Genomic DNA, 21,873 nt, shown 5'->3' on the forward strand with positions numbered 1-21,873 from the left:
GTGGTGTTTTACGGGGTGGAAGGTACCGAGCTGAGATTTTGTTTGGTAATAGCAAGAATTTTTCGCTTGCGAGCATACTCCTTGGGGTGGGCTCTTCCTCGGACTCAATCAAAGCAGGGGTGGGCCAGTTCAGTCCTTGAATGGGAGACTTTAAAGGAAACCCAGGGAGCTGCAAGAAGTAGTTTTGGTGATTCAGAAGGAGGCCTTCCTCCATAGCCACGGGAACTAGGCGTGTGAGGGGTGCTGCAGCACCCCCAGATTTTACATGAGGCGGGGCTCCAGGCCTGGAGACCCGGCTGCCAGCTCCGCGCCCAGCCCCCTGCTCCTGGCCCTGTGCCAAGTGTCCCGACTGCCAGACCTGCACCCAGGACTCCACATCTATCCCCAGCTGTGGCCCCAGCCTTGGCCTCCTTATCCCGTCCCGTCCCCCCGCTCCCGGAGCCATGGTCCTGCTCCCGGCCCCAGCTCTAGGAGGTGGCAGGGGGCATGGACGGGGAGGAAGGGACGCATCTCCCCCACTCTAAAAAGTGTTCCAGCACCACAGCCTTACTCCCTCTGAGTCAGTTCTCACTCCAACACAATGCTAGAGGTGGCTCTGATCTTACATGGTACGTCTACACAGCATTTTGGAGCAAGCGGGAGCGAGCTTCCCAGCCCTAGTCGACACATGTGGACTAATGGGGCTCCTGCTAGCACTCTAAATATATAGATGGCGCCGAGGAAGGGGGGTGGGCTTCAGAGCCTGAGCTCCAACCTAAGCCACCACTTCACGGCACTGTCCATGCGGCTATTTGCAGAGGGCTAGCACACGCCCTGTTAGCTCAAGTCTGTCGACCTGCACCAGACACAAAACACTGTGTAGATTGAATGCTATGGATTAAAAATGCTCTAAGCGCAAAATCTAGTCTTCTGCTGGTAAAGTGCTTTGAGACCCTTCTGGCTGGGAGTCCAAAGGGACCAAGGGGAATTAGACCTCTGTGGAAGTCCAGGCCTATATAGGTGCAAAATTCCATGATTCATAATGATTTCCTATCATCTGTGCCCACTCGTCACAGATCTGGGACACCGTGGAGAAGAGCGACAGTGGGTGCACACCTGGCAGTGGCAAGGACAATAAGGGTGTGTTTGCAGATGCTGGACTGAGCCTGGAGACCAGCATTAAGATTTCAACACCCCCGAGATCAGGTATCACTGCATGGATCTGAAACTCCTTGCTTACCTCCCCATTCCACAACTTGCTTCACAGACTGGCTGATCTCTGGGTGGCTCGAGGTATTGATAACAGGGTTTCAAAACCATCCACCTCCAAGTCTTTGTTTGCCTGCCCCGGGACAGTGGCAATTGAAAGCCGGCCTCTTGGTGGTCTGTGCTGTGATGGTTTCAATCTGCCTCCCAGTGGACAAGCGTCCAGAGAAGACGGCTTGGCCTAGAACGGGGTAGTCAATAGGCGGACCACAGGCCAAATCCGGACTGCCAGATGCTTTTGAATGAACCCCGAAATCTTTCTATTTAGTCTGAGTCTGAACCCTGACTACACCTTGACTCAGAAATTTGGACCTTGGCAAAAAATAATTGACGACCCTTGGCCTAGAGTTTAGAGGGGGACAGGGAATCAGGACTCCTGGGTTCTGTTCCCAGCTCTTGGAGGTAGTGGGGTAGGTTAGGTGGTTGCAGTAGGATGTAGGATTCAGGAAGCCTAGATTCCATTTCGGACTCTGCCATTGGCGTGATTTTTTGGCGGACGTCATTTCACCTCTGCGTGTCTCAGCTTTGCCATCTACCAATTGGGGATAATGATATTTGCCTTTGTAACGTGTGTTGAGGTTCTTGGATTAAAGGGGCATAGACGTGCAGTGTGTGATTGTTACATCACAAAAGCCATCCCCACCCACTCAGCAGGGAGGCTAAGGACTGGTTGGGTCACAGAGACTCAGCTCCCCTCTGTCCAGGGCTTCATTTCTGTTTCTCTGCTCTTTCTGCAGATCCAGAGTGTCCCCGGCCCGCAAAACGCCGACGTCGCTCCGTTCAGCTCATTGAGTTTAAGGCAAACAAAAGTAGGTACCAGTGAGACTGGGGGAAAGGGTTTGTCATCCCTGGTCAAACCATCTGTCCAGCAAGGTGGATATCCTGCTTCCCAAGAGTGACCGACATCCGACGCTTTAGAGGAAGGCAAAATTCCCTCCCATGCCAATGCACCTGACCCCCTACTGCAGCATTTCTCAAACTGGGGTCTGCAAGGGTACTCCAAGGGGTCCATGAGCCCCACTGATCAACTCCTTCCCCTCCCTCCTCAGCAGGAGGCGCTGGGAGGGAGGGGAAGGAGTGAGGACAGGGTGTGCTCAGGGGAGGGGGCGGAAAGAACAGGGGGAAAGGAAGGGCAGGGGTGGGAAGAGGTGGGGTGGAGCGTTGGGGGAAGGGGTAGAGTGGGGGCGGGGCCTGGGGCTGAGCAGGGGGTTTGGGGGTCCACGAAAAATTTTAAATCAAAATGGGGGTCCTCAGGTTGCTAACGTTTGAGAAGCGCTGCCTCTGTACCGGAGAGATGAGGATGATGCCTGGGTGACTCAGTGGTGTCATGGAGGGTGGTGAAGCACTGGAACGGGTTCCCTAGGGAGGAGGTGGAGGAATCTCCTTCCTTAGAGATTTTTAAGGTCAGGCTTGATAAAGCCCTGGCTGGGATGATTTAGTTGGTGTTGGTCCTGCTTTGAGCAGGGGGTTGGACTAGATGACCTCCTGAGGTCCCTTCCAACCTTGAGATTCTATGATTCTATGTCCATAGTGGACAACTCCCCTGGTGGATGGGAATTCCCCATTAAATCAGCAAAGGCACATTTTGTGCCAGCCCCCCTGCTCCATCTCCAGTGTAGTCAGCTGCTCAAGGGGGGGAGGGAAGGACAACAAGGCAAGGAGAGACTGAAAGGGGGTATTCTGCTTTGCCAATCCTCTTCTGGGGTAAGGCCCGTCGGAACAATGGACCTAATGCTAGAAGCATAGGTTAGAACAACCCATAGGCTGCTGTATGCATCACTGGGAAAGATCCACCTACAGGATAAGGGCAGGGCCGGCTCCAGGCACCATGCAAGCAGGTGCTTGGGGCTGCCAAGGGGAAGGGGCAGCATGTCGGGCTCTTCCGCGGCGGGTCCCTCGGTCCCTCTTGGAGGGAAGGACCTGCCACCAAATTGCCACCAAAGAAGAAAGCGGCGCGGTGGAGCTTCCACCGAAGTGCCCCCGATCGTGGTGGTGGCGGCTTTTTTTTTTTTTTTTTTTCCCCCCCCTCGCCGCTTGGGGCGGCAAAAACCCTGGAGCCAGCCCTGGATAAGGGCACTGTAACTGAATCCCCGTTCAGATGCAGGGGAAAATCTGGACCCCAGTTTCAGGGGACCTAATTCAGGTGTGATGCGCAAGGGGGGGATGTGAGACGCACTGGTAGGTGAGTGTGAGCGTAAGGATGTCTATGTTGGGGTAACATACACTCTGTGCGGGCTGGGAGAAGGGGCAAGTTTCACCAGTTTGACTCTCCTCTGCCTTTCGCCCATCTCTACTAGAGAGTAAAGAGGACTGAGACATTGTGCGACACAACAGGCTCAGTAGGAGAGACCTTGTGGTTTGTACGTTTCAGCGGCAGATTACCAGGACCAGGCAGTGAAGAAATGCTGTGAAGACGGGATGTACGAGAACCCCATGGGGCACAGCTGCGAGAAGCGGGCCGGGTACATCCTGGATACAGCCGAGTGCAAGAAGGCCTTCCTCGACTGCTGCAACTATATCAAAACTCTACGGGACGAGCGGCAGCGGGAGCTCCACCTGGAACTGTCACGAAGCAAGTACCGGGGTTTTAATATCACTCAGAGGAGGGATGGTGGAAGAATATTGGACCACACGAGCCGGTGCTGCTCACGTTCCCTGGGTGAGATCCGTGTCCCAGAGTATGGACAGCTGGAAGAGGCTCACCATATGCAGAAGCAGCCAAAGAAGAAGAGCACGTCACTCTGGGATGTTGTGGGGGAGAGAGGCAACCAAATGTGGGTGGCTGGCACCTTCCCCCATCTAGCCACCCATCTGTGCTCCAACCCCAGAACATGGTGGCATCAAAACATAACAGTTTATGCCACGACATCACTGCCATCTCATTGAGTCTCAATGCAGGGCATTGAGGATGTCACAGCTCGGCTAACTACCTCTGATTTAACCTCCCAGGTGACATTGATGAAGGGTTCTTACAAGATGAAGATATTACCTCGAGGAGCCACTTTCCAGAGAGTTGGTTATGGCAAGTGGAACAGCTGCCCCAGCTGCCAAACAAAGATGGGTAAGAGCGTGTAGCTCTGCGGTTCTCACGGGACCAGATCCACAACGGGTGTAAATCAATAAATCTCTACTGACCTAGCCCATTGTTCCGTGCTATATTTTTACCCCAAAACCAAAGGGATGGCATAAGTGGGTCCAACCACTGCTGAAGTCAGTGTCTATAACTGGTTAGGATCTCACTGTCCGATCTCATTTAAGGATGGGTGGATTTGGGATTTAGACCCTTGGATTGAGAATGCCCGTGAGATCTAGCTTCTTCCTTCTGTCAATTAAAACTGCCTCTCTCTCCTTGTAGAGTTTCTTCCAAGACGCTGAATTTTTACCTGAAAGATTCCATCACTACCTGGGAGGTGCTGGCTGTGAGCCTCTCCGAGACCAAAGGTGAGGAACTCAGCCAGCTTGCTGAAGTGAGCCAATAGAAAATCAAATGTGGGGGGAAAGGGGCTCCAGGCAGCAACGGACCTTAAAAACCTCACCGTGAGATGGAACAATCCAGGCGATAACAAACAGGTTTCGATATTCAAGCGTAAACCCCATTGATCCTGACCCGGGGTCCTTTCCCACTGCAGGGATCTGTGTGGCTGACCCCTATGAGATAACAGTGATGAAGGACTTTTTCATCGACCTCCGGCTACCCTACTCGGTCGTGAGGAATGAGCAGGTGGAGATCCGGGCTATTCTCTACAACTATCAGAATGACAAACTCAAGGTAAACTCCCATCTAGCACCTAGATATTGCATTGCTAGTTACACTTCAGACAGGCCACTAGATCCAGGAGTGGCCAACTCGAGATCGCCATTCCACACAGAAAACTACAGCCCCAAGTTGCATGAGCAGTGGGTATAATAGGCCTGGGGAGGCGAAGCCCAAAACACGATGCGGCCCACCAACGCTCCGCCCTGAGGCCCGTTCCTGCGTTCCGCTCTTCCCCCGGGCCTTACCTACACTGCTCCTCTTCCCCCGAGGCCGCCCTGCCCGCCTCTCGTGCTGCCTTTTAATGGCTACTAGCCAGGATGGGTAAGGAATGGTGTCCCTAGCCTCTGTTTGTCAGAGGGTGGAGATGGATGGCAGGAGAGAGATCACTTGATCATTACCTGTTAGGTTCACTCCCTCTGGGGCACCTGGCATTGGTCACTGTTGGCAGACAGGATACTGGGCTGGATGGACCTTTGGTCTGACCCAGTACGGCCGTTCTTATGTTCTTATGTTCCCCCACGACCTCCCCACCCACCTGTCATGCCTCTCCGCACCCCCCTAAGTGTCCCCCACCCGCCTCTCGTGCCTTTTTACCCCCTCCCACACCCGCCACTTACACCTCTTCTAGAGAGACGAGGGTGGCAGGTGGGGGAGGAAGCAGAGAGAGGCGTGAGCAGTGGGGGGGCCCTCGGGGGAGGGGGCTGAGCAGGAGTGGGGCCTGGGGCGGAGTGGCAGTGGAGCATAGGTGGGGCCTCGGGGGGAGCAGGGGGCGGGGCCACAGTCCGGGTGCTGGTGGGCCCCCCTCCCACACACACACACACACACACTTCTAGGGAGCTTCCAACACTCAGGCCCCCACCCTTCCCCATCATGGGAGTCATGCATCACCCATGCCAAGCTGATTCTGTCCTGAAATAGACAAATCAAAGTGATCAGGTCAAACAGAACCCATTCCCAGTGTGTATTTACAGAAGGTCATTCCCAAAATGAGGGCTGCTTGTTGGTTACCATCTGACTAAAATGAGTTCACGGTTTCACTTCCGAATGGGACATATGTTTGTAATGTGGGCTTGAGTGTCCTCTAGTGGTAGTTCTGAATATACAGCCATGTTGGGTCAGAGCAGTGGGACAGCTAGCCCAGTACCCTGTCTTCCGACAGTGGCCGGTGCCTGGTGATTCAGAGGGCATGAACAGAACAGGGCAATTATCGAGTGATCCCTCCCCTGTCATCCAGTCCCGACTTCTGGCTGTCAGAGTTTTAGGGACACCCAGAGCATTGGTTTGCACCTGACCATGTTGGCTAATTCCATTGATGAACCGGTCCTCCATAAACTTAGCTAATGCTTTTTTGAACCCAATTATACTTTTGGATTTTACAAGATCCCCTGGCAAGGAGTTCCACAGGTTGACTGTGCAGTGCGTGAAGAAATACTTCCTTACATTTGTTTTAAATTTGCTGCCTATTAATTTTAATTGGATGACCCCTGGTTCCTGTGTTATGTGAAGGAGTAAATGACACTTCCTTATTCACTTTCCTGACACCATTCATAATTTTATAAATCTCTATTATACCCTTCCCACAGTCATCTAAGATTAACATTCCTAGTCTTTTTAATCTCTCCTCATATGGAAGTTGTTCCATCCCCTTAATCATTTTTGTTGCCCTTCTCTGTAGTTTTTCCAATTCTTGTACACCTCTACCCCGATATAACGCTGTCCTCCGGAGCCAAAAAATCTTACCACGTTATAGGTGAACCCGCGTTATATTGAACTTGTTTTGATCCGGCGTGCACAGCCCCGTCCCCCCCACCCCCCGGAGCGCTGCTTTACCGCGTTATATCCGAATTTGTGTTATATTGGGTCGCCTTATATCGGGGTAGAGGTGTATATGTTTTTTCAGATGGAGTGACCAGAACTGCAAGCGGTATTCAAGGTGTGGGCATACCATGGACTTATATAGAAAATATCATAATGCCACTGTCTCGTTATCTATCTAATTCCTAATTGTTCCAAACATTCTGTTCCCTTTTTTGACTGCTGCTGCACATTGATCAGATATTTTCAGAGAACTCTCCACAGTGACTCCAAGATCTCTATCTTGACTGGAAACAACTAATTTAGACCCATCATTTTATGCGTCTAGTTAGCATTATGTTGTCCAATATGCACTGCTTTGTACTTATCAACATTAAATTTCATCTGCCATTTTCTTGCCCAGTCACACAGGTTTGCAAGATCCCTTGGTAACTCTTTGCAGTCTGCTTTGGACTTCGCTATCTTGAGTAAATTTATGTTGTCTGCAAACTTTGTCACCTCATTGTTTATCCCCTTTTGCAGATCATTTATGATGATGTTGAAGAGAACAGGTCCCAATACAGATCCTTGGGGAACCCCGCTATTTACTTCTCAGCTGTGAAAACTGATCATTTATTAAAAAGAACAGGAATACTTGTGGCACCTTAGAGACTAACAGATTTATTAGAGCATAAGCTTTCGTGGACTACAGCCCACTTCTTCGGATGCATATCCATGAAAGCTTATGCTCTACTAAATCTGTTAGTCTCTAAGGTGCCACAAGTACTCCTATTCTTTTTGCGGATACAGACTAACACGGCTGCTACTCTGAAACCTGATCATTTATTGCTACCCTTGGTTTCCTATCTTTTATCCAGTTACTGATCCAGGAGAGGACCTTTCATCTTATCCCACGACTGCTTACTTTCCTCAAGAGCCTTTGGTTTGTGATCGTGTCAAAGCTTTTCTGAAAGTCCAAGTACGCTATATCCTCTGGATCACCCGTGTCCACATGCTTGCTGACCTCCTCCCCCCAGTTTCCTCATCACAAAGCCACGGTCCCGGTTAACGTTCATTGGCCTTCTTCCTGTCCATCTCAGCCGTCAGTCTAAAGATTCAATAGAGATGAATAGGCAGGCTTGCCCGCTTACTGCGTGTGCTGTCCCTGATCTGTGGACAAATGTGGTACTTGCGTTTCTAGAGGCTGCCAGTCTGGATCCTTCGGCTTCATTACTCATCAACCAGTGCTTTTTAGCCTCGTTATAGGACTTGTTTTTGGAGAAACGCTGCAAAACCTTGAGCTTGCTGGAGGCATTCAGCACCGGGCGGGACCGGACTCGCAGACCCCAGCCAGCAAAGCGGCCGTTTGTAACAGAGAGAACAGCTCCCCTCTGGTTACCGTATTTCTCTGGTTAAAAGCTGCCCCTGTGCTCTCTTCCCAGGTCCGATTGGAGCTGTTACACAATCCAGCTTTCTGCAGCGCGTCCTCTTCCAAAGCAAAATACCGGCAGATCCTGGAAATTGCGCCCATGTCTTCCAGGGCGGTGCCACTCGTGATCGTCCCGCTGGAGCTAGGGTTGCACGACGTTGAGGTGAAAGCAGCTGTGTGGGACTCGTACGTGTCCGACGGTGTGAAGAAGAAGCTGAAGGTCGTGGTACGTATCGGGTCACAGGCCCATCCCGTCTGGTCACAGGACAAGCAGCCAGTGGCCTGGCTAGGTTGTCTTTGGAATCTGGCCTTTACCTTACCTCAGAAGTTAGCACCTATGTCCTCGGCCCACTTCCTTCCCTCCACTGTGGTGACCACAGCAGCCTTGTTAATGGCCTCGTTGCTGCACGTAACTCTGCAAGGTGTCCCATGAGAGACCCGAGCTCAGGTGCTAAGCCCCCTAGTGTCTTGCTCCTTGGACCAGCACCCTCAGCGGGCTCCGTTTCTGCCGTAAAATTGTGGGAGGACATTTTAAAGATATTCTCGCACACTTCATGGAAAACGTTGCTGGTGTATCTCAAAGAATCATCTCACGAGCCCTCACTACACACGAAGGATGGTCCAGTGGTTAAAGTATTGACGTAGGAGACTTGGGTTTGATTCCCTGCTGTGCCACAGACGCCCTGTGTGACCTTGGGCAAGTCACTTAGTCTCTCTGCACTTCAATTATCCGTCTGTAAAATGGGGATGTTAGCGCTGCCCTACGTCCCGGGGGGGGTTGTGGGGATAGATCCATACAAGATCATGAAGCACTCAGATACTACAGTGATGAGGGCCAAGATAAACCCTCCTAAACTTCTTTAGGCTGACCCTGTGAACTGTGGTCTGATATTGGAGGACATGAGTCAGTTATATTTGAGAGCGAGGTGGGTCCAGAAGTACCAGAAGTGCCATTTGGCCTCTTAACGGGAGACTTCACTTGGGGATCAGGAGTCCTTCACTGAGAACTGCAAGAACATATAGCCGTGAGAACACGGATTCCTTACCCTGCTTGGTTCTAGGGGACGGATTCATTCCTGGTAGCGCTCCAGTGAAGTCAGTAGATGTACACCAGGGTGGCATTTGGCGCTGTGAATGGGGCTTCCCCCTTTTCTGTCCGAGATGCAGCCAGACCAGAAGGAAACATTCCTTCTCCAGTTTCTTTCTCCAGATCTGAGGGAGAGCTCTGAAGCTCGAAAGGCTTGTCCCTTCCACCAACAGAAGTTGGTCAATAAAAGATATTACCTGACCCCCTGCCCTTGTCTCTCTCTCTCTTATCCTGGGATGGGGGGGCCAAGGGATCATGGCCCTCCCACTTTTGCCATGGGACAAGCCCCCAGCCCTTCCTCTTCTCCCCCCCCCCCCCCCCAAGGCCCTGCCCCCTAGCCAGGCCGGAAGCTGGAGCCCGGCCCAGGTAAGAGTGGCCCAGGGAGCCTGGGCTGCTGTGGGGAGCCGCAGATCCTCCATCTGCCTGGGGGAGGGGCTGAGAGCAGCCCCTGGCCCATGTCCCCACCCCCTGGGGTTGGGGTAAGAGCTGCACGGGCAACTGTGGGGAGCCGCAGACCCTCCACCTGCCCTAGGTAGGGACGCGGGCTGGGAGCTGCTCTTAGGCCCTCTGACCCCGGGCAGGTGGTGCGCCCAGGGCTCCCCAGCTGGGCTCCAGCTGTCAGCTTGGCTGGGGGGGGGGTGGGACTTTGGGGGAAGAGGAGGGGCAGGGCCACAGAGGGCATGGGGCCTCATGGGCCCCCCACTTTTGAGAAGAATCCATTGCCCACAGGAGCCAACTTTTCAAAGAGCCGGGGGGTGCTCGACCCCAGGCCCCGCCCCCACTCCATCCTTTCTCCCAAGGCTCCACCCCCTCCCTGCCTCTTCCTGCCCCCTCCCCCGAGCGTGCCGTGTCCTCACTCATCCTCCCAGCCTCCTGCACGCCACGAAACAGCTGTTTGCAGTGAGCAAGAGGCGTGGGAAGGAGGGGGAGGCGCTGATCCGCGGGGCCAACCGGTGGGTGACAAACACTGGGAGGGACTACCGGTGGGAGCTCCGCCCCCACCATTTTTGTCCCGTGGGTGCTCCAGCCCCAGAGGACCCACGGAGTCGGTGCCTATGCCGTCACCCCTGTCCTGGGACCAACCCGCCTACAACACTGCAAATAACTTTTGTTACGCTTTGATCATGTGTTCTTGTTCTTCCCTCCTAGCCTGAAGGGATGAGAATATCACAGACTGTTCTATCCACTGTGCTGGATCCAGCTGCAGCAGGTGAGCAACCACAATGATTTGTCTTTACATAGCACCTTTCCTTCTGCAAGAGCCCAGTGAACACACAATGTGTAGACAAGTGAGGGTCTCATTTTTGGAGCCCTCGTATCTTTCACACACTTTGCCCAGTTTGCCTCAAACTCGCCAGAAAAATTCTGCACCTAGCATACGATCGTGCCTGCGGATTTTCAAATGGATTGCTTCAATTTGTGGTGACATGTGAGGCTGCCAGTGTCAAGCTGTCAATGGAAGACTTGCATCAGTTCCATGGAATGCCCCACACTTGTTTAAAATTTGTGTGAAATATTGACATTTCTTTGGTCCCTGTGTCTGCCTTACACAATCATGTAACACCACAGCATTATATCTGTCTGCGGTACTTACACATACCGTAGTAACTGAGTGTGACAGGTTAGACCCCCCACGTCCAGGGTGCCACCTGATGCACAGGGGTCCCACTGCATCTGTCCGTTCCACCAGCCTGGGCTTCCTCACCCTGCCCTTGCTGTGCCAGGCCCTCAAGCCTTCTCTGGCCCAGACACAGGTAAGACCACACCCAGCGGCAGACACAGACTGAAATCAGCTCTGTGTGGGAAGATTCAGCTCGGGGAGTTACCCAGCACTCCCACGCACACCTCATTTGGGGTGTGAACCCAAATTAATATTGTCTTGCTCTATATAGAGAGATAGATACAATGCAAGCTCATAAAAATCGCCCCCTTCCTCAATGTGGAGGGAGATATGCACAGCTTTTTGCCCACCCCTTCCCCCCAGATATGAATTGCACAAATTGGGTTTTGGAATGAACTAAAAACAATTTTATTAACTATAAAAAGGTAAATTTTAAGTGATTATAAGGGATAGCAAACAGAACAAAGCAGATTACTGAGTAAATAAAACAAAACATGCAAACTAAGCTTAATATACTAAAGAAACAGGTCACACATTGTAATTTCTCACCCTACATGTTGTTTTGGGCAGGTTGCCGAGTTTCTGCAGGTCAGAGTTCCAGTTATGTCTCTTTACAGGGTAAACCCCTGTTCTCAGCCTGGACTCAGCCCTTGCTTAGTTCCTTTTCCTTCAGATGTTTTTAGCAGTCTTTCTTCCTTGTACGGGAGGCAATGGAGAAAAGATCTGATTGTCTTACTTCCCAGCCTTAAACAGAATATACATAAGGCAGGAATCTTTTGTTTCCCAGTCTGACCCCCCCCAACCACCACCTCTTAATGGAAAAACACTGAAAGCCCAAGATGGGGATCTAGTACCAGGTGAGGTGATCACTTGACCCTGTAGTCTCAAAGCAGCAACCCCAGGAGTTTCTCAGGAAGGCGCTGAGATTAGTATCTTCTAAATCTTATTGTTCTTCCTAATGGCCCATTGAGGCTGATGGCCTATTGTCTGGTGGGCGTTCCCCCAAATACACACAGTTGTAATTGTTACATAGTCAATATTCCTAACCTCAGATACAGAAATGATACATGCATACAAATTGGATAAACACATTCAGTAGATCATAACCTTTCCAATGATACCTCACATGACCCATCTTACATAAAACATATCTTAGTTGTGCCATATTCAAATCATAACAATATTTCTATGAAGAATATGGGGTGCAGTGTCACACTGCGCTCCTCATGATCTTTAATGTACTTATCCTCACAACACACTTATGAGATAGGGAAATGTTTTTATCCCCATTTTACAGCTGGGGAAACTGAGGCACCAAGCTATTAACTACTAACCCAAAGGCATACAGGGAGTCTGCACCAGAGTAAGGAATGAGTCCAGGTTCTCAGTCCAAGGATAATGTCTTAGCCGGTGGACTAATGTTCTTCTCAAAGGAGAGAGACAGAAATCAAAACAGATTTTGGTCACACAATGTTGAGTACATTTATAAGCAGTGTGACAAAGCTCTGTCCTTGTCTCCGTGGGTCCTGCGTTTCCTGACGGATTTTGCTAGACTCAGGGGCTCACTGGGACCTTCCCCTTAACCCTTCTCTCTCTAGAGACAAGGGTCACAGTCTACGGAGCCATTTTCATCATAAGCCAGGGAGGAAGGGGAGGAGAAGCTATCCTCCCGCGCACAATCTCTGTTGTCTCCCAGTTTCAGTGATTAATCAGGGGGCAAAAGGGGGGGAGCCTGGGCCCGCCCTCTACTCCGGGCTCCAGCCCAGGGACCCTAATAGTATCAGCTTTGGTAGCTGACCTTTTAGGAAGAGGACACATACAATTCCCTGAACTACTTCCCCACAGCAACCCCCACTTCCTCAAGCTCCACTTCACCCCTTACCTCAGGGCCTCCTTCCTTGTGCCTGATATGGTATGTACTGCTCAGTCTCTCCAACAGCACGGCTTCCTCCTACTGCTCCTAACACACACGCCCACCTGACTAACTGGGAGGCTTTTTAACTAGTTTAAGCCAATCAGGAGCCCCAATCAACCTAGCAATCTCCACTGCCTTCTGGAAAGATCTTAATTGGCCCCAGGTGTCTTAATTGACCTGGAGCAGCTGCCATTTACTTATCCTGGTACCAGGGATTTGTTTAACCTGGGGCTAATATATCTGGCACCCACTACTTTTCTATAGCCCTCTGGCCTTGCCCCGTCACAGCAGTTAATAAAGGGTTTAAAATATTACTATATGTTATAAGTGGGGTGCAGACATGAGCAGTATATGTTGCAGATATCAATAGAAGGCGTTGTAGATGCTTATAAGCAACTTATTGATCTGCTGAACTCTAACAATCTATAACAATTGATTAGCCATCTATTAAAACATGTATTAAGAAGTTGTCAATCCTTTTATAAACTCTGTATAATCATACTTTTGAATATAAAGTGTGACACAGATTTTGCTGTTAGCTGATGCAACAGGGTAGAAGAGGAGAACATTTTAGAAAATGTTTGATTCCAAAACTAGACATGAATCTCCATCACTGGAGGCAACAGAGGAAAAACGGAGGCCCGGCCCTGGACTGGTGCCTCTGGGAACTACTGCAGTACAAATAATCATAATTAATAATAAGGTGAAAAGTAGTGGAGAATCAGGCCACTAATATTAATGTCTTTACCGTCACTTTAAATCAGCCGAATTCATGCCTGTGATCACACAGCTGGTTTGGCTTATTCGGAAGTCAGCAGTATGAATCCTGGGACACTCAGTTTGTACTGCAATGTCACCACCCCCCTCTCATCTTGGTACCTTCCTCCATCTCCCTCCACAAGACATCATTTCAGGTTCTGTTTGAAGGCAGGGATCCTGTAACCCTGGAGAAATAGCATCTGCAAAGCCCACAGGACGCTCATATTTTCACTGTGGATTCTTTTCTCCTTTTCACAGGTGGGGAACAGATAACAAAGGTGAAAGCTCCAGATATAAACGATATCGTTCCAAATACTGAACCAGAAACCAAAGTCTCCATCAGTGGTAAGTAAGAGCCTGTGATTGTGAAGTGCTTAGAAATCATACTGAGTGAAACTCAGAAGTTTGTAAGACTGTTAGGCCAGAGGTCAACAAATGGACCAAATGTTACACAGTCTTACAAGTTTTTTCCTAATGTGCGAGCGAGTTTTTAGTCGAGGAAGAAATATGGTGGTTGTGTTCTTTTTGTGAATTTTCTTTGGGGGAGCTATGGAAAGCAGCAGGAGCATTTGCTTTCATCTCTGTTACTAGAGTTGTTCCCTGGGATCTGAGAATTAGTGTTTGCGGCCAAGATCCCGGAGAGAGGGGACTGACCTGCATGCAGTATGCAACTCCCTCTGCTCCAGGACTGGTGTGCATAGTAAATGAAGTGCAGTGTAAATGAAACAAGTTGCACTGAAAATATACCCAGACTCAACGTCATTGATTTCTCTTCCAACCTGCAAGGTCCCAGCAGGGGTTTGGATCAACTGATCCAGTCTTAGGACCCAGTTCTACAGGGCAGTGGGTGCCCCAGACTTCAGGGTACATTGAGGCACATTTCAGAGTGTTAAGTCTACAGAACCCATTGATGGGTCACTTTCTCCCCATTCCCACAGGCCACCACTCCCATGCTTGAATTCACACCAGGTTCTTCTCTTGGCCAGGAAACCCCGTGGCTCAGATTATAGAAAACTCTATCGACGGGGCCAAGCTGGGGCATCTTATCGTGGTGCCTTATGGCTGTGTGGAACAGAACATGATCAGTTTGACCCCAACGGTCATTTCCACCTACTTCTTGGACAGCACCAACCAGTGGGAGAAGATGGGGGTGGATCGCCGGGCTGAAGCCATCAACCTGATCAGGAGAGGTAAGAAGCTTTCCTGGGTGACAACAGGTCCTTCTCCAGATTCCTGTTCATTAGTAGGTTATTCCTACATATGGCTATTGGGTGGGGGCCAGGATGGCTAAGGTGAGTGGTGTCAACCTATAGAATACTCCCGGGGGAATTCTGTGCACAAAACTTAAAAATTCTGCCACCATATTTTAAAATTCTGCAAAATTCAACATATTTGATTTGTCAAAATAACACAATATAATCACACCGGTTTCAATTATTTTGGTAGTTTATTGCAAAATACCTGTCAGCAAGTTTGTCTGTAACAATACAGACAACAAAAAAGATTCAGGAAATGTTTTTTGGCAAATAGATTCCTTACTAGGCATATTCCTACAAAACTCTGAGTAATAATTCATTTAAATTACAATACAGAAATTTATTTCCCACACCCCTCAGAAGCAGTGCAAAGGCTTGAGGGAGCCAGGGGTGAAGTCGAAGCTGAGGGAGAGGGTAGTAATGGCTGGGAAGGAGCCTTCATGTGAACTTGGAGGGTTGTTGGGTGTGGGTGGGAGAAGTATGGAATGTGGGGTTTTTTGGGTGGGGGGGATTGTTAGGAAGCCTCCCCCATACAGACCCTGGCTGACCTCTAGCCTTTCTCATTCAGTCAGGCACATCTGCCCCGTCCCCAAGTGTCCCTGTACCCCCAGTTCCCATGTGTCCCTGCACTTCCACTCAGCTCCTCCCCCTGTCCCCATATGGCCCTGCATCCCCACTCAGCCACCCCCTCCTGCCTCCCCCATGTGTCACTGCAACCCCCTCCCCGGTCCCCATGTGACCCTGCACCCCCTCTCAGCCATCCCTCCTCCCCCTGTGCCCCATGTCCCTTAACCCCCACTCAACCGCCCCTTTTCTGCCTGTCCCCATGTATCCCTGCACCTCCACTCCCATTCAGCCCCCACCCCAGTCTGTCCCTCCCACTAGCGGTCTTTGACACACACACCCAGCAGCCCCATGTACCCATGCTGTCCATCCCCCCATATCCCATGCCTCCTGACCTGGCCCCATGGGCAGAGCACTGAGGAACGCAGCCTCTTCTCTTCCCCTATCTGCAGCTGGGGCTGCACCCACCCAGAAGCAGCTACCCTCTGTTCTGGTGCCACTGCAGCCCCTGGTGGGTGAAAGGTGTAATTGCAGAACCTCTCTGGCTGAATGTTTTTTATGCAGACAAAAAAAATTCTGCATGGGACATGAATTCTGCCCATGCGCAGTGGCACAGAATTCCCCCAGGATTATAATAGAACCATTTTCCCATATGCTTCCAGCTCAGATCTGTTTCACCTCAACAATTAAATTGTTATTTTCTGGACTGGTAAGTCTTAGCCTACTTCCTAGTGGGAAAGATGTACATAGTTGATGGTTAAAATCTGTTCCATCTTGATAACAGCAAAAAAATTACTTAGGGACTGCTGTTTGGGGGTCTTTGTGAGCTCAATTGATGGATCTCAAGTCAGTTCCTAGCGGAACACATCAGTGTTACCAAAATCCAATCTGGGGGCGCCAGCAGGAGTGCCGGAACCTGGTTAGAAGTGTAGGGGGCACTGGCACCAGAACTGTGTCCCTGCCCCCTGCTCCTCCTCTTCCCCTTGGGGCCCCGCCTCCTGGCCAGGCCAGAAGCCAGAGCCAGGCAATGCTAAGAGCTGCCTATGGAGCCTGAGCTGCTGTGGGAAGCCCCGGACCTTCCACCTGCCCTGAGGAGAGGGCCTGGGTGCCCGAGAACAGCTCCCAGCCCATGTCCCCACCACCTGGGGCACACCACTGCTGGTGGGACCCAGGGGCAGGGGCTCCAGTCCAGCCTCCTGCCCCCTCCAGGGGCAGGGCCTCAGGTGGAAGGGATGAGTGGGGGGTTGGCCTCCCCGAGCTGGTGGTTCACCCACCGCCTGTGACACCACTCCTCCTGTCGCCCCTGGCCCTAAGCTTGCAGTTTGAGGGGGCAACGCCTCCCCTGTTCTCCCAAATTACGCCCATGCCACTGCTCCACGCCTGACCGAGGCTACTCCACCCATGTTAAAAACTGGGTGGGCATGACCTTGCACTTTTAAAAGTGGGGGGGGGGCTGGCCTCCCTAGCCCCCCCCCTGTTCTGGCACCCCTGGGCCCACGAGGTGTGGTGGGCCCAAATGTTCTTTGTGCCCAGGGCCCCAACAAATCTTAATCTGCTTCTGCCAAAATCCTCGCCACATCTGACCCAGGACATCTTGCAGCTGTCTCTATAGAGTGGCCAAAGTATGAATGTGTCAATTACCTGTGCTGCCTCTTCGGTTTCCTCCTATCTGATATCTGTGCCGTGCTCGGCTCACGGCTCTGTGTGCGCTAGGAGCAGCATTTAGATGTGATGAGCGCATTAGCCTGAGCCAGCATGAAAGTGACTTGGATCCTGGTCTCTGGAGTGCTCAGTTTAGTTGCTTCAATGGCCAGTCAAACTGACTGCTGCTAACAAACACAGAATGGAGGCAGGCAGGTAGCTGAGGGTAGAGATGGTGCTTTGCAAAGAGGAAGGAGAGAAGGAGAAAGGGGAGAGGGATAACAGGTGGGAGGGATAAGGCAGGAGAAGTGCACAACACATTTCAAAGACCTTTCTTTCTCCTTTTCAGGTTACACACAGCAACTGGCATATAAGAAACCCAACCACTCCTATGCAGCCTATTCAAGGTCACTCTCAAGCACATGGTAAAGGCAGCTTTTCTATAACGCTCTGCTGAGTTGTGTTGAGCTTCCCCTTTGTAAACCAGTCCTCTGGAAGACATGAGCCAGACCAATCTAGTCCCCTGGCTACACTGAATGGACAAAGTTAATGTGTAGAACTGGATATTTAGAAAAATACACCAGGGGAGTAAAAACAGAGGGGACTTGACAGCATCAGAGATTGGTAATGGAACACAGATCCTTGCCTGGTTGCTGACACCAAGTGGCCTAGATCAGTAGAGGTCTAACACATGTTCGTTAGATCATGATGGCATGTGTGAAATGAATTTGGTGGGTTTCAGGCCAGTTCCCAGTGGGAAGGTGTCCATGGCACACAAAAATTCTATAATCACAGCTCTACTGGTCATGATCCCAACACATTTCACGCTAAGCAAAGTAAGACTCAGGGGCGCCGGTGGGTGCTCGACACCCCCTCTCCCCCATCCCGACTCCCCCCCTGCCCCGCCCCCATTCCAACCCATTCCCCAAAGTCTCCGCCCCTCCCTGCCCCTATTGGACTCCTTCCCCAAATCCCCGGCCCCGCCTTTTCCCTGCCGAGCGCGCTGCGTTCCCGCTCTTCCTCCCTCCCTCCCACAGCTTGTTACACCTCACGCTGGGAGGAGAAGCAGGGATGTGGCGCGCTCAGGGGAGGAGGCAGAGCGGAGGCAGAGGTGAGCTGGAGCAGGGCGGGGAACTTGGCTACCGGTGGGTGAAAAGCACCCACCAATTTTTCTAGCCCTGGAGCACCCACAGAGTCGGCGCCTATGGTAAGACTTGGTTAGTACTTGGATGGTGGAATGCCAGTGAAAACCCAGTTACTGCAGGAAGTTTGCACCATACACTCAAGGATTTCTAAGCATTCATGTGTTTCTAAGCTCACCCCTCTCTCTCTCTCTCTCTCTCTCTCCTCTGCTTATTTGTGGGCACGGTAATCAAGTTACTACAACTGATTTACTAGCTTGATCCACACAAAACCTGTCCCGACACCAATTATTGGTGAAGTTTTCATACACGTTTAACTCATCCATCAGCACAGATGGTAACACTTTGGCTCAAACATCTGTGTCAAGGAGAATTTCAGGAAGGCAGGAGTGACCTTCTGACCTGATTGATTCTGCGTGTTAACCCCTCAGGCTGACGGCATACATAGCGAAGGTCTTTGCCCTGGCTAGCAAGCTAGTGCCCATAGAATCTCAAGTTATCTGCGGAGCTGTGAAATGGCTGATCCTAGAAAAGCAGAAACCTGATGGTGTCTTTCAGGAAAATGCTCCTGTGATAGCTAAAAGTATGATGGTAAGTTTAACCTTAGTTCCCATAATACCTCAGACCGTCCCCATTCTATTCAGCCTAGCAGCTTGACACTTCCTAAATCAGCACTTTGACTCACTAAGCCAGATCCCAAAGTCTTTACTCTTTCTCACTGGATCCTTACCCAGGCAAAACCTCTGTTGAAGTCAATGGGAATTTTATCTGAAGCAGAAGTGAGTAAAATATTTGGTTTGGCCCAGTGTCTGTGTAATTGCGTCCCCCTGAGTAAGCATGGGTTATATTTATAGCTACCTCTGGCATTTCTGAGCCTGCTTAAACAGGGACATAACATACTTCTGGGGGAATTCTGTGCCAAAAAATTAAGAATTCTGCGCACAAAATTCTGCATATTTTATTTGTCAAAATAACACAATATAATCATGCCAGTTTAAATTATTTTGGTAATTTATTTCAAAATTTCTGTCAGCAAGTATGTCTATAACAATATAGACCAAAAAAAAGATTCTTGCAATGTTTTTTGACACATAGATTCCTTACTAGGCATATTAATACAGAACTTTGAGTAATTTGTTTAAATGACAATAGAGAACTATATTTCTTGCACCTGTCAGAAGCAGTGCAAAGGCTTGGGGAAGTCAGGGGTAATGGAGGAGCTGAAGGAGAGGGAAGGAGCTTAGAGTGAACCAGGCTGGAGGGCTGTTGGATATGGGTGGGAGAAACATGGAACAGGTTTTTTCGGGGGGCGGGGCAGGATTGCTAAGGAGTTGGGGAGCCTCCCCCATGTAGATCCTGGTCCAAGCCCTCTCCCATTCAGTCAGGCACATCTGCCCCTGTCCCTACACCTCCCATCCCCATGGGTTTCTGCAGCCTCCTCGCCCATCCCCATGAAGGATGTGGAAAAATTGGAAAGAGTCCAGCAGAGAGCAACAAAAATGACTAGGGGGCTGGAGCACATGACTTATGAGGAGAGGCTGAGGCAACTGGGATTGTTTAGTCTGCAGAAGAGAAGAATGAGGGGGGATTTGATAGCTGCTTTCAACTACCTGAAAGGGGGTTCCAAAGAGGATCGCTCTAGACTGTTCTCAGTGGTACTAGATGACAGAACAAGGAGTAATGGTCTCAGGTTGCAGTGAGGGAGGTTTAGGTTGGATATTAGGAAAAACTTTTTCACTAGAAGGGTGGTGAAGCACTGGAATGGGTTCCCTAGGGAGGTGGTGGAATCTCCTTCCTTAGAGGTTTTTAAGGTCAGGCTTGACAAAGCCCTGGCTGGGATGATTTAGTTGGGGATTGGCCCTGCTTTGAGCAGGGGGTTGGACTAGATACCTCCTGAGGTCCCTTCCAACCCTGATATTCCATGATTCTGTGTCCCTGCAGCTCCCCTCCCCCATCCCCAGGCTCAACAATGTCAGCCCACTAGTTCCTGCCCCAGTCTGTCCCCCAGTAGCTATTCTGAACCCCAGCCTGTGTACCCCCCCCCAGCAGCCCTGTGTGCCCCACTCTGTCCTAACCTGGCTCCACAGGCAGGTACTGTGATCATTTCTACTCCTGGGGGACCACTGGGCATGCACAGAATTTTTTCCCCCACCGAAAATACATTCTGCCCCAAAAAGAAGAACAGGAGTACTTGTGGCACCTTAGAGACTAACAAATTTATTAGAGCATAAGCTTTCGTGGACTACAGCCCACTTCTTCGGATGCATCCGAAGAAGTGGGCTGTAGTCCACGAAAGCTTATGCTCTAATAAATTTGTTAGTCTCTAAGGTGCCACAAGTACTCCTGTTCTTTTTGCGGATACAGACTAACACGGCTGTTACTCTGAAATCTGAATTCTGCCCCAGAAGCGCTGCAGTTCTGCCTTTTGCCCACCAGAGGCTGCTGTGGCACCCGAACAACCAACTGCATTCATGCTGCGGGCTGTTCTGGTGCCATAGTGGCCTCTAGTGAGCGAAAGGTGGAACTGCAGCACTTCTTGCGCAGAAATGTATTTTCTCCAGGGAAAAAAATTCTGCAGGACACATTAATTCTGCGCATCTGCAGCGGCACAGAATTTCCCCAGGAGTAATAACATTTGACACTGCCATGGAGATAGCGGCTGTAAGCTGGACCATGGAGGATGTAGGAAGCAGATAAATAAACAGAGAGGGTGTGTACGGGGATGGATGGATGGTGTTTATGTGGGGATAGGTAGATAGATCATTTCTTTTTGGGGCTGGCACACTGTGACATTGCATTTGATGCAGGACCGTGACGGTGTGACATCAGAACATTGCAATACTATTACTGTAATTGGTGCCCTGATACTGTAGTGATGAGGGGATTAAGAATGCAGAGCTAAATCTTGTCAATAGATTCGGTAGAATAGAGAGGTAGGTAGATAATGTCATGAATCTGTTCCTGAGGTTTGTTCTTTGTTTCCCCCTTAGGGAGGGTACCAGGGTGCTGAGCCTGAGGCATCTCTAACGGCTTTCGTTCTTGTTGCCTTGCTGGAGTCTAAAGACATTTGTGACAATCATGTCCCGGTGAGTATGTCTGTCATGTATCTTCATCTAGTCGCATGATTTGCCTTTCCAGATGTGGTGCCTGAACATGTGGTGGAAAGAATTTGGCCTAAAGGAATGAATAGAGTTGCCAGATTTGAGTACACATGTCAAACTGGGCTGTGGGGCCAGACTCCACGTCCTCCAGAGATCTCAGCACAATCCTCCAGGAGCTTAGATTTATATTGTAATAACAAAAAGAAGAACAGGAGTACTTGTGGCACCTTAGAGACTAACAAATTTATTAGAGCATAAGCTTTCGTGGACTACAGCCCACTTCAAAAGTTTTTTAGTTCTCCTATGGGAAGTGAATTGTGGAAGGAGAGTGTGTCTGTACAGTTCTTGACAGACAGGTGTCTAGATCACAAAACCCACCCTCCTGGTTGGTCCCCATGTTAGTAGTTTCACCAGGGGAACCAAGGCTCAAGTGGTCCATGGAGGATGCACTCCCCTCTCTAACCTCTAGGGGAGCCCCTCTAGGTCAAAGGTAAGGCACAGTGGTGGAAGGGTGTGTGCGGAGAGAATGAAATTCACCCACAATACAATTCAATGAATTGTG

At 50.4% G+C, this 21,873-nt stretch overlaps 1 protein-coding gene across 1 annotated transcript in view; it reads left to right on the forward strand.

Annotated features, from left to right (window-relative positions):
• Window positions 1-21,873, forward strand: part of LOC128828497 (venom factor-like) — a 55,359-nt gene that overhangs the window by 16,864 nt on the left and 16,622 nt on the right. Inside the window, exons 15-27 of the mRNA XM_054013214.1 lie at window positions 1,056-1,185; window positions 1,983-2,054; window positions 3,617-3,817; window positions 4,195-4,306; window positions 4,601-4,686; window positions 4,875-5,014; window positions 8,239-8,451; window positions 10,462-10,522; window positions 13,866-13,952; window positions 14,594-14,797; window positions 17,418-17,493; window positions 18,642-18,801; window positions 21,201-21,296. Of these exons, the coding sequence (XP_053869189.1) occupies window positions 1,056-1,185; window positions 1,983-2,054; window positions 3,617-3,817; window positions 4,195-4,306; window positions 4,601-4,686; window positions 4,875-5,014; window positions 8,239-8,451; window positions 10,462-10,522; window positions 13,866-13,952; window positions 14,594-14,797; window positions 17,418-17,493; window positions 18,642-18,801; window positions 21,201-21,296 (1,638 nt within the window). The remainder of the gene's footprint in view (window positions 1-1,055; window positions 1,186-1,982; window positions 2,055-3,616; window positions 3,818-4,194; window positions 4,307-4,600; window positions 4,687-4,874; window positions 5,015-8,238; window positions 8,452-10,461; window positions 10,523-13,865; window positions 13,953-14,593; window positions 14,798-17,417; window positions 17,494-18,641; window positions 18,802-21,200; window positions 21,297-21,873) is intronic.

Source organism: Malaclemys terrapin, chromosome 23, assembly GCF_027887155.1.
Source record: "Malaclemys terrapin pileata isolate rMalTer1 chromosome 23, rMalTer1.hap1, whole genome shotgun sequence".
Classification (NCBI taxonomy): domain Eukaryota; kingdom Metazoa; phylum Chordata; order Testudines; family Emydidae; genus Malaclemys; species Malaclemys terrapin.